Source organism: Cupressus sempervirens, chromosome 4, assembly GCF_028749045.1.
Source record: "Cupressus sempervirens isolate cs-2001-9-10 chromosome 4, ASM2874904v1, whole genome shotgun sequence".
Lineage (NCBI taxonomy): Eukaryota > Viridiplantae > Streptophyta > Pinopsida > Cupressales > Cupressaceae > Cupressus > Cupressus sempervirens.
The window spans coordinates 48,472,579-48,484,896 of record NC_143121.1 but is presented as its reverse complement, the minus strand read 5'-3'; the positions used below and the strand labels follow the sequence as shown (position 1 = coordinate 48,484,896).

Here is a 12,318-nt window from a genome sequence, read left to right as displayed (position 1 = left end):
TGTTAGTTTTGTGAGGATCACTCCAAATGTAATAAGAGAGATATGTCCCTTCATATGACATGTATATTTATTATTATATGATTAATATAATAACAATTGATTATTTAACTATAAATAAATATACATATATGTGTGTGTATATACACACATATAATATACATGCATACATACATATTTATATAAGGACGAGATTATATATATATATATATATATATATTCAATTTAGTCTAATAGATTTATTCCACTGAAACTATAAACATCAACATTAAACTTCAATAAAATTGTATCATTTATTTTTATATAATTTTTATTAAGCTATATTATTAAAAAAAAAATATGTAAATATATCACAATTAGAATACATGTTTATGTTTACAAATCATTAAGAATATTTTCAATAATATTACTACCTTCAATTATAATTATAATTATAAATAACTATCTTTCTATACAGTTCAATATATATTTAAAAATATAAGATTGAAAATAAAAATATATTACTAGAATAAATCTAATTATAAATTATTATCTTTCAAATTTGTTGGTCTTTCTTCTTTCTAATGATTAAAGTTTCTTTCTAAAAGACATTTTCAACTCAATTTTAGTTGTCCTAATTTTGTTCTAAGTCTTCGTTAAATTCTCTCATAACCTAAATAGTCAAACTATTATTCAATAAGAACATAGCTATGCACATAAGACCTTTGAAATATCTTCATAATAATTTTAAATATAAGTGGTAAGATTAAACACTAGATCACTTTTTTGATAATAAAATAGAGTTGAAAAGTCATAAATATGTTTCGCACTTAAATAATATAATGATGGACTTTATATAATTAGGTCTTTTGATGGACTTAACTGTTCTAGATGAACGTACTAGAAACTAAGTCTTATTGATAAAATTAAATAATTAATTATATTTTATTTTATAATTCACTATACCATACACTCTTTTTTTAATCCAAAAATTGCTTACAATAAATAATTCTCCATTCTCCCAAAATTCTCAAAGTGTAATTTAAATAGAAAACCATCTGAAATAGAATAGACCATATCATTTATTCCCAATTTTTGGCTAAATAAAAATTAAATAAAAAAATCAGCCTATATTTGTTTTTCTTTCCTTTCTAGTAACTCAAAATATTCTAGATTTCATATAAAATTTCTTCTTGACCTCAAAAAATAAAATTATATATTTAATGATATTTCTATACCAAATCTAAGACTATTGAACGAAAAAAGCCAATGAAATAAGATTCCAAATGGTTCTAGTAGTCGCAGAACAATTCAAACAGCGTTCAAAGGCACCTTCTTTCGTAGAGGCGGCGCCAATAGACCTCTCCATCCTCTTCGATAAACGACAAATATCTATTTATTCCCGAGAGATTGATTTATCACCTTATATTTGCACAAATATAAAATCGAAACGGAAGCTTCCCCCTTGTAAACAAAGCCCCGAATTCGTCGCCATGGAAGCTATCACAACTGTACACGATTTTTACATGCCAAGGATTAATTCTTATTTAATAATTCATTTTCAGGCCTTTATAATTTTGTGGAATCAGATTTCGCAATTAATTCTATTTTTATCATTATTTTTCAGACCCAAATAATCTCTGGATGAACCAGATTTCCCAAGGTTCATTTTTATGTTGGGTATGTGTTAATTAAGCCTGTATTTGATTTTAGAGTGTTTTTTTTCAGCTAAAGACCATGTCGATGGAGGTTTCAAATGGGCCTATTTTGAGAAGCCAGAGGAGTTCCTCATATTGCACAAATTACAAGCGAAGCTTCAATCGATTACTGAGGGAAACATCCGTCAGAATTTTAAGTTCACCTCTGGACAAAACCCACAAACCAAGAGATGAGAAATCTGATCAGAGAAATAAAGCGGGTTATTTAAAGATTAGAGAAGCAGACTATTTAGAGAAGAGGCAGATGTTCTTGACAAGCTACCATTTTACCATGGAGAAGACAATTGCCCAGAAGCTTAAGGCTTCTTTTATGAAGCTTAAGGTCATTATGGCAAAGAAAATTGTAGCCTTCAAACTTGGGGATCGTTTGGTTTCAGGATTGAAGAGATTTGGGCGCACCCACAATCGATTTGTAAGCTGTTGAAAATCATCTTTCAGGATTGGATTTATCAAATAGTGGTAATCATCCTCTCTATGTTTAGAAATTCCTGGAATAGCTTTATCAAAGAACACTCAGATGAAAATTGGTGGGATTTTGAATTAGTTTGATTTAAACCAAAAAATCGACTGGTTCTTGTTATTTCTCAGCCCATGTTACAGGAAAAGGAAAAAAAATAATAATTGAAATCTCCTTTCTCCGCTACCACAGTTGCAACTGAGTGGACTTCGTATTTGTTTGTTTGTTCTATGCTCTGAACTTCGTTCCGTAGAAATTCTAACAGTGTGAATTTAACATTTTTTAATAAAATAGTTTTTTCCACCAGTTTAGAAGTCAAATTAATCTAGATTATAAATTTTGTACAATTGAATTTTTCAATTAAGTAATTTTTTATTAATTTTAAATTAAGCCAAATTGATCAGTAGATTCTGAAAAATTCTATCCAAAATACAAAGTTTTGCGCTTGGAAATTCTGGTCACGAAATTTCTTTGTCAGTTTCAAAATTACTGAAACCAGTGGGCGGTTGCAATCTTCTGATTTATGAGCTTGGGACATTCGTATTATTAATATGTCCCGCATTGATCCCTTTTCAACGCAAAAACGGAAAACAATGGTATCAATAGGATAAAGCAGTCATTTTGAACGTTATTTCTACATGGGTTATAAAATCCGGAGTGCATGTTTATTAGATTAATTGACTTCATGAATAAAAAATCTTTTGCGCAATACGATGAGATGCTGTTGTAATCTAGTACTTTTTAAAACTTTAATATTCAAATTTTGAGTATGTCCTGCTTTAATGCCTTCTGATCCATTAAAATGGAAGACACTGGCATCAATATGATAAAACAGCCACTTTGAAATTTGTATGTCACTTCAACATGGGATACAAAGACATAGAGCGGCTGTTTATCTTCTTCCAACGTTCATGTCCACGGGAACAACAAGAAGAGCATTTTGAAGCAACACTAGACCAGAGCTCTGCTTTTAGTTTAAGGAAAGAAGATTTGAGCTTATGTGACATCTTCTTCTTCCTCCTCAGTTGATAGCTTCTCAAGAACATCTGCCTCTTCTGCAACCTCTCCAACGCATAATCAAACGATGCACAATCTCTGCACCCTTTGCACGAATCCCACTCACATTCAAGAAACTCATTTTGACAAGAATCCCATTCCGACCCATTCTCATTCAAGTCATCTGAACACCAATTGTGGTCGAAAATATGAGAAAAAGAGATCGATTTGTTACTTATTCTTCTGCTGCTCACATTGCCCAGATTCAAATTGCTTCTGAAAGACAAATGTTTCCCAGAAAAAGACTTTGACAACAGAGCAGACTGGTTTCTCTCCATCAGAACTCCAATCTTCGAAAAGAAGCAGAAAAACTGTCTTTCTCTGAGTATTTTAAAGAAGCCCCACAGAATCTTTGTTTTCTCTTGAGTATTTTAGAGAAGCCCAACCAAAAAATCTCTTGGTGCTTCCCTCGGGTTAGGAAGATGTGGGCTATGGCTTTATCCCCTGTTTCTGCACTAACTTTTGCTACAGCAGGAGATTTAATAAGCCTTCCCAAACTGAATGAGATTCTGGTCAATCTGGCATAAAATGTTTCTTAGGTGGAAAAGAAGACATACACGAGATGACGACTGCTGAGTTTTAGAGGTAAGTAAAGAGTTTATAAAAGGAGTGTCATGGCCAACTAAACGATAAAGACACGGCGTGTCGTCGACCGGAAGGGATCACGCATGAAGGTTTTCGGTCGCCGTCGTGAGGTGGATTTTAGTAGATGGCAGTCGTCGTTGCCGTCGGATAATCGTGCTTTCTACACTTCTTAATGCCTGAATCTTGCCACGTACTTGGAATATGGGATTGTAAGTGCATTCCATCTGCCTAAAAATTTATGGGGGGAGCATCAATACGTGCGCCTATAGGGAAGGTTCCTCGGGAGTGACATGGGGGCTTAGAATTTTGTTACATGGGTTACATGTTGGCGTCTAAGGTTCCCAAATTTGGTCATTTTGGTGTATTCGGCCGCCTTGTCAGGCTACCCACCATGACATGTAAAATCGTGATGATTAGTTGTATGACATTTATTTGCATGGCCGCCATTCAAATCAACTTGGGGACATTTTCGAGTTGGTGCAATCTATCACTCTTTCATAGAGTGGTATTAAGTGCACATCACTTCACCTTACTTTTACATAAGTCTCTTAATTTTTAAGCCTAAGTTCATTAAGGGCTTTTTGTTTCGTGGAATTGGATTGGAAAATTTTGGGATAGTGTGTTGTACTACGAGGTCAAAAGAATCTCTAAAGGAGATGTCCAAGCCTCCGACTAACAACAACACACGATCTAATACTAAAGTCAACTCTTTATTCATAGATCAACTGACTACATGCAATGTGTTGGGTTGTAAGCCCTTCCCAATTACGACCAACTACAAAGCAATTACATGAACAATTCTGCAAGACTTTGCAAGATCCAAATTGTCTAATCCCTAGCTAGCCCATATTTGTAACAGAACAACAATGTGGAGGAAGCACCAAGCAAGATCTAAACTTGTGCTCGCAACCTTCTTCTTTCCTAAGCCCACACTTAGCTACTAGCTCTACTCAAATTCACAACTCCAGATTCCTTCTTGAATCTCTACTATTCAATGTATTGACTTCACTACCCGAACCCCTCTTTTATACTTGCACGACCACAAGTCAACCTATTGCAAATAGAATCATCTAGAACCCAAATAAACACAAGATGCCTTAGTCAGCTTACAACAATTATTAAATGCACATAGAAGAAAGAACCGAGACCCTAGATAAGTATTCATACATCCCATGATCGATCTGTGTCACGATCACATGCTATGCACATTAAATGCATGAAGTCGACCAATCAAATCTCACAAGAACACCATTTGGTGATGCTAACCATCGAGCATCAACAATAACCACCGAGCACGCCAAGTATACAACTAGCACACTTGGCAAGCATATCCACTAAGCTCCAACAAGCACTGCTGAGCACAAGTTCCATCGAGTAGAATATTGATTGAGCACACTAAGCATCATTGAGCTCCCTCAGTCACTGAGTTCTTTGGGAAAATCTACACCCAAGAACTGCCAACTATGACCGAGCATCACCTCTTCTTCAACCAAGTTCTCCAACTCCTAGGTCAAAACCACTCCAACATACATGATTGTCAACTACCCTAGGATGCTCCTGAATCATAGTGGTAACTTGATTTTGTCAAATTTGATGATTGTGTCCAAAATGATAAAGTGGAATTAGAAGTTCAAAATTCTAATTTTGCCTCAAAATTAGGTTGCCACTCTTCCATTGAGATAGTTGGAATTGGTAATTGACTTCAAGTTTCACTTTTTGAGGATTGGAAAGAAATTAGAATGTATTCATTTTTCAAGTTCGGTGATTGTGAACCTAATTTGTTTTAACATTATACCATTCAAACTTCTTTGTTTCTTTTACCATTTTACATTTGTGCACTCATTGATATCGATGGTTGTAGGATTAATTCTTGCTAATGACACCACCCTCACATAATAGATTCCTTTACTTGATATTTGGTGGCACATAATACATATGAAGAAACAAGCACCACATTTTTTGTTTGCCCAATTTATGTTTATAGCAAGTTGCACAAACTAAAGTTGGTAATGTAATTGAGAAAACACAAGTTGTAGTATTGCATGCCATTTAATAGTACTGGGCTTTTTCTATTTTCATTTTCCTCATGTTAACCATGATATAGAAACCCACTCACAATGTGAGTGTACCTCATCTTGTTGTTTAATATAATGTCCATAAAATTGTAAAATTAAATTATAACAATAGTAAAATGTGTAAAGATCAAGCGGGGAAGTGGTGTTGTGTTTTTGTGGTAGCTAGAGTGGCGGTTGGATTAGGAAGCTTGGTGTGTGATCAATGGTTGTGTATTCTTTTGGGATCCAATTTTCTACTTTGTTTTTTCATGGGATGCAATATTGCGCTCTTTAGTTTGTGTCAAATTGTGATTGTAGTCCAAAATTCGGCCTCTAAGGACAAGCTTTTGTGAATTCCAATTCCAATTTCACAAGCAAAAAATAGAAGATTACATTAAAGTCCTCCCCACCCCATCTCTCTCCCCCCCAACCAATAAGAAAAAACACAAGGGGGATTAATAGATTGCAAAGCAAGGTCTAGTTCCAACCAAAGGACTTCTTCTTTTCTTTTTTTCTCTGATGGTGCAGGTCCATATATGTTAAACAAGGTAAATTGTAAATTATAGTTAAGACTCTTAACATGAGCTGACAACTAATACCTTTCCCCTCTTAGAGGAGTAACAAAAAATGAACGAGGGTTCCAAATCATTGCCAATCCTCTAGATGCCCCTATATCTAGGCTTCCAAAGATATTCCTAAAACCTAATTGCTTCCCAAAAGGGTATAACTCTTCTTGATTCAATTTAGTTTCTTAATTCACGATTATATCAGATCTATATTGGGTAAGAAAACACTTTATTAAACATTGTTTGTTAGGGTCATTTAAGGCCCTAACATTCCATGTAATGACCTTGATTTCTCCATGGGAAAGAAGTTCCCCTCACCTACATCAAATAGTTTAGTTGATTTGGTTTGACCTTCTGCCTCTACATCTTGAGATCTAAGCTCATTAAGAGATATCTTTCCTCTTTTATTCAAAATCTTTCTTAGGTTAAGAGATGCCCAAGGTTCTTGAGATTATTACAGACCCCTAAGGTTGTCCTCATTTTCTAAACTTATTAAATCATTTCTCAAATCTTTGTGAATATATCCTTTACCCCAAGCTTCAAGAGTTTTTCAATTAGTTTTTCCTTTTCTATGGTAAGTCCTTCTTTTACTGATTCCTCTACACACATATTGATAATATCTTTAGTAGGTTGAGCACAAAAAGGTCATTTATCTTCCTCACTTATCCCATTACTAAGGGATCTTTTACTATTTTGAAATAAAGTATCCTCTTATGTAGAGGGGGGCATAGAGGGTTTTATAACTAGGGCAAGGGGCTTCTTTACAAATTAAAGTTTGAGGGGAATGAGGAGAGACATCCATACCATTTCCTGGTGCAACAATATGATTATCTACTAGTTTTGAATGAATATCCAAAGCAAACCCTACATCCTCACAAACTTTGCTTGGAGAGTAGAGGGAGCCACTATTGGAAATGTAAGGATGACCAAGTGACTGAGGGGAGGGAGATGAATCAGGAACCACTTAAATCTTCTTTCTCTTAATCCACTTTATTATATTATCTAATCTGCTTGCATGCATGGAACATAAAGCAATAAAGTAAAAACACCATAACATAGTATTTGGTAACCCAAAAACCCTCCAAGTAGAAGGTAAAACTGGGGTGGGGATGACACCCACAATGCTTCACGACTGCAATAATAAAGTTGGCCTATTAGGGCTTGCAATTGATCACTTCTAATGATCTACTCGGTTAAGAGTAAGAAGGACTTTTAGGTCCACCTTGTCAAAGGATTTATATAATACAATTAAGTATGTACTCTATTAGGAGTTTCTGCAAATGACTGTTAGGTCCACCTTGTTAAAAGATTTGACTGATGCACCTGTTAGGATGAATTAGTGGATTGATCTTTGCTATGTAACTTGGTTTGTTGAATAAGATCCTTTGATGTGAACTGATCACCTGACTATGATAGATGAGTCTTTGCCTTTCCTTGATATTGCTTGTAGCTTTCTAATTACTCTTCTCTTTTATTTTGCTTCTTATGCAATTTTCTTCAATGACTACTTCATATTTGGATAAAAAAAGGTAACTCACATTTATATTCATCCAAAATAATTCCATTAACAAATCGACAACATAATAGTTTCAAACAATAATTTACCAAGTTAGCTCAATGTTGATACTCGGGTCCAATTATCCACTCACATGATATGTTGACACATGGGAAACATAGTGGAACTTGGCAACTGTGGCATTCGATTAACACTGCATACTTCATTCTCATTGATCACTCTATGAGCGAAGATGAATCAGTCAACACTAGTAGCTTGGGAGACAATGATTGAAACCAAATGCCCAGTTGACACTGCTCATTGCTTGCTCAGTTAACCTTGTTAACTTGGTTCATTGAACATACTTTTGTTTGGTAGCTCAATCACTATTGTTCATGATAACTAAGTGTTTTGGCACTAATAGACAATATGTCTTGCCATAAGGTCAACAATCTCACCCTTTGGCATTATTGACAAAAACACTTAGCATGTGCACAAAATTTGAAATCAAAATCCTTCAATGAAACTCACCCTTTGAGTGTGCTCTATTTTGCAACTTAGTTTGAATTGAAAATTTTGTAACATAGTTACAACTTTCTATTTTTTATTTTTCAAAATTATTTTTGTTTATCTACATTTTACATATCTTATCTTTATGTGTGTATATACTTGCCCCCTTGTTTTTGTTACGAATGTAAAAAATATACAAGGTTATGCCAAAATGAGAGCAGAAAAGATGATGAACCTTCAAAATCAAAGACATAGTCTTATCCCAGTTATCTTACAATACCTTAGTATGTTTAGCTTCAATTGATATCTCCAACATGTGTTCTATCACTAAAAGGTTTGTGTTCTTAACTAGTGTCTTTGCATGATCCAATCTCTTCTGCATAATGTCCATATGGGGAAGCAATATCATGCTCTAAATATCTACCAAGGTTGCCCTTATTTTGGCCTCTTCTCTTAATAGTTTTGCCTGAAGATCTGTCAAAAATCTAACTTTTGCAAAATGATTTGAAATAGAACTCAGGTTAAGTGCCAACTGACTGACACTATCCTTTAAGTCCATATCGATTTTAGTCAATTTATCCTTGATTTCCTTGGTAAAGTTTGTTTAGTCACTCAACTTTACAAATATAAATACAACATTATTCACAACATTTCCTAATGTAGAAATTAAAGTAGATAATTATACTAGATCAATAGCTATTTTATGTGCTACATTTTCTAGTACTTTATTTTCAAACTTCCTTTCAGCCTTCTAAAGAAGTTTGTCATGTCCATTTGTGACTTTTCATTTACCTCAATAGATAGTGTTGTTAGAAATAGGGAATTCTGAGGGCGGGGGTTGGTGGGGGTGGTGAATTAGTATTCTACAAAATTTTGTTGTCAATTGGATATTATTAATTACTTTGAACCATGCATAAGAAAGTAAACAAGTAAAGCTAAACAAAAATAATAATCAATCATAAAGAGAACTCATAACACCATATTTTGTTAACTAGGGAAACCCTAGCCAAGGGAAAACCTTAGTGGGGATGATACCCACTAGATGATATACTAATATATATGTTCCTTGTTAGAGGATGGACCCTGTTAGGAGTCAATGAGAAAATTCAGTATAAAGAGTCCATGTTAGGAGACTTTGAATCCCTGTTAGGAGTTATAGTACAATGGATGCAAGATGAGCTCACTGCCCAAACATGCACTCCCAATTACAAGAAGAGCTCACTACCCAAACAAGTAACTAAACTTTAAGTTTCTCAAATATAGATGTATAGATGCTATAACTTCTTCTAGACTAATCTCTAACCTCAGCTCGATCTCGGATCACAAAATCTTCGCATATATCTCTTCATAAAAAGTTTGCATATCACCTTTTATATCACAAAAGCATAACCTTCTCTACTTCCAATTTCGCAAGATGTCCTTTACATAAATACCATGCATTTTCAAAAATTGTTGCTAGGTTGACTAAGACCATAATATACTTTTCCAACTTAGAGTAGACATCTAGGATGTTGGCCCTAATTGGTCAAGTAATTATTTTGTAAATAAAATAATTCCTTTACCTTTAATTCTGTTGTTTTGTTTCACTGGTAAATCATGAATATCTCTTTTATGTACTGTCTATACTGATGTCCAAGGTTATACACATCATCATCAACATGTATATTGTCTCCATCTAACTTTTCTAGTCATAATATGATGTCAAAAACATTTTACATATAAAACAATGAACTGCTATAAACCAATTTCATACTTAGACAATTTTTTGAGTACCAAAAGCTAAGTATCTTTATTTTCAAGGTTTACTACAAGTATGTACATCATTTTTTTCCATTAATGAAAATAATTACATCACTACATATAACTAATTGTCAATAATCTCCCCCTTTGGCATTGATGGCAACAAAGTAAGGAAAATTGGCTAAGTGACAAAACCTTAACAAAAACTTACAGTACTTATCATCTAATACATTACATATACTTCATAATACAAATGCTCAATTTCTTAATTACTCCTTCTTTAGATATCATTGCTACATCCATAACTTACTACACAATTTATATGATTGCTACATCCATAACTGACTACACAATTTTCTTCTACAACATCTCCCCCTTTGACATCAATAACAAAGGTCGGAAAGTCCAAAAACTATCAAAAAGTTTTCTGTCCGGTGTCAAACCCTGTTTTGTTGCCTCAAGCTGTTAATATCTTCATGCAATCATCAAAATTTTCCTTCAAGCTATTCATAGCTTTCTCCCAAGTGTCTTTTGTTGCTTTAGCAGTGGTGAACATTGCACATAAGGCATATGATACAATCTCAATTGCATTAAGGTCAGAGTAGGTGAAGTTTGCATAAGTGTCCATTACTTTGATACATTCTTTCAGCTATCTCTCAATGGCTGATATCTTCATTATTGGAGTCCTCAATTATCAATAATGTTTTCTTTCTTTTCTCTAGTCTAGTAGCTTGCTGCTTAACTCTTTTAGATTGTCTTTTCGATCCACTTGGTTGCTCGAATGATACAGTAGCATATGGGATGCTCTGTTCTATAGGAGTTTCTATAATGGATACACCAAATGCTTGGTGAACTGACAGAGGTGTTACATACATTACACCTTGTTCACTAGTTTGTTTCAGTTTGGAGATTGTTTCTAACTGCTTGTGATTCTACTTTTGACATATCGGCCTCAAATAGTGCTTTCTTCATTACAGATGCAATCTTCTTATGAGATGCCCTTTCTAATGATGTCTAGTAGGTTGATTGATTTATCTCCTCATACGTTCCAAATTTGTATGATGCTTTAACAATATCATATTTCAACAATAAATCAATATAACTAATAGTTATATCATCACTCAATTCATAACCTAGGGGCTCAAGAAATGTTTCTTGAGGTTCTACTGCTTCAATATAGGTTAGGTCAGTGTCCACCATAAAACATATATCATTCTTAAATCTATCAACAATTGTAGTGGCAATTTTGTATCTCTGTTTCATCTCATTCTGAAATGTCCTCATAATCAAATTTTTGTTGTCCAAGATTTTCTCTACATGATGTCTTCTACACACATCTACTATCTTGTCCATAGTGCATTGTTCACTGCTCATAATATTAGTAACTGATAAAAATGGAACTCTCTTAAGTACATGAAAGAAAATTTGATTAATCTAAGATTGGAATTTGAATACACCATTCTTAGTTCTCTTGATTTTCTCCAAATTCTCAATAAGTTATACTCTTAGAATCTCACTTAAATTCACTTGTTCTTTCTCAACACATATATTTTAAGCTGCATAAATGAAGCCTACTAACAACTCATTATTTTTAGAACTTGCACGAATATAATATGTAATGATTCTACTCAAGAATCTTACTTTATGTTGTCTGAAGGTGTTGATCACCATTGCTTTACCATTGTAGACTACCTTAGTATAACTTTCAACCTTTTTCTTAACTAGTTTCTCCCAATAGGTACACTACCTCATTTGCTAAGACTAGTGACCTCATGAGTAAGGTCAGTCGAGATGTCAACTACATTGTCTTGCATCTAAATCTTTCCATTATGAATTCTACTTAATATGATTTGTGTCCATGATTCAATATCAAGTTCATAGTAGAAATGATACTTGACTAAGTCCAAGTCTTTCAGATGCTCATATCCGGGCTTAATAGTCATATCATGATTGAAAACAATTTCCATATCTCTATTCATAAACTCACTTCCAATGGTTTTAAACTTACTACATACATAGCTTCCTACATCTTCCAAGAAAACTACGTTGTTTGGAGTAATTGGTAAGGCTGAACTAGGGTTTTCCTCTAGGGATTTCATAGGAACAACCTTTAATTTGGGTCTCTCAATATTCTCAACATTTTGAACAACTGACATATCCA

General features: G+C 33.8%; 1 protein-coding gene across 1 annotated transcript; it reads left to right on the top strand.

Moving 5' to 3' along the window:
- The first annotated feature begins 1,375 nt into the window (after positions 1–1,375).
- On the top strand, positions 1,376–2,337 carry LOC149559867 (uncharacterized). Its single transcript, XM_089823516.1, has 2 exons — positions 1,376–1,487; positions 1,705–2,337. Exons 1-2 carry the CDS (start codon positions 1,470–1,472, stop codon positions 2,116–2,118), a joined length of 432 nt encoding a protein of 143 aa, XP_089679642.1. The 5' UTR covers positions 1,376–1,469; the 3' UTR covers positions 2,119–2,337.
- The last annotated feature ends 9,981 nt before the right edge of the window (positions 2,338–12,318 follow it).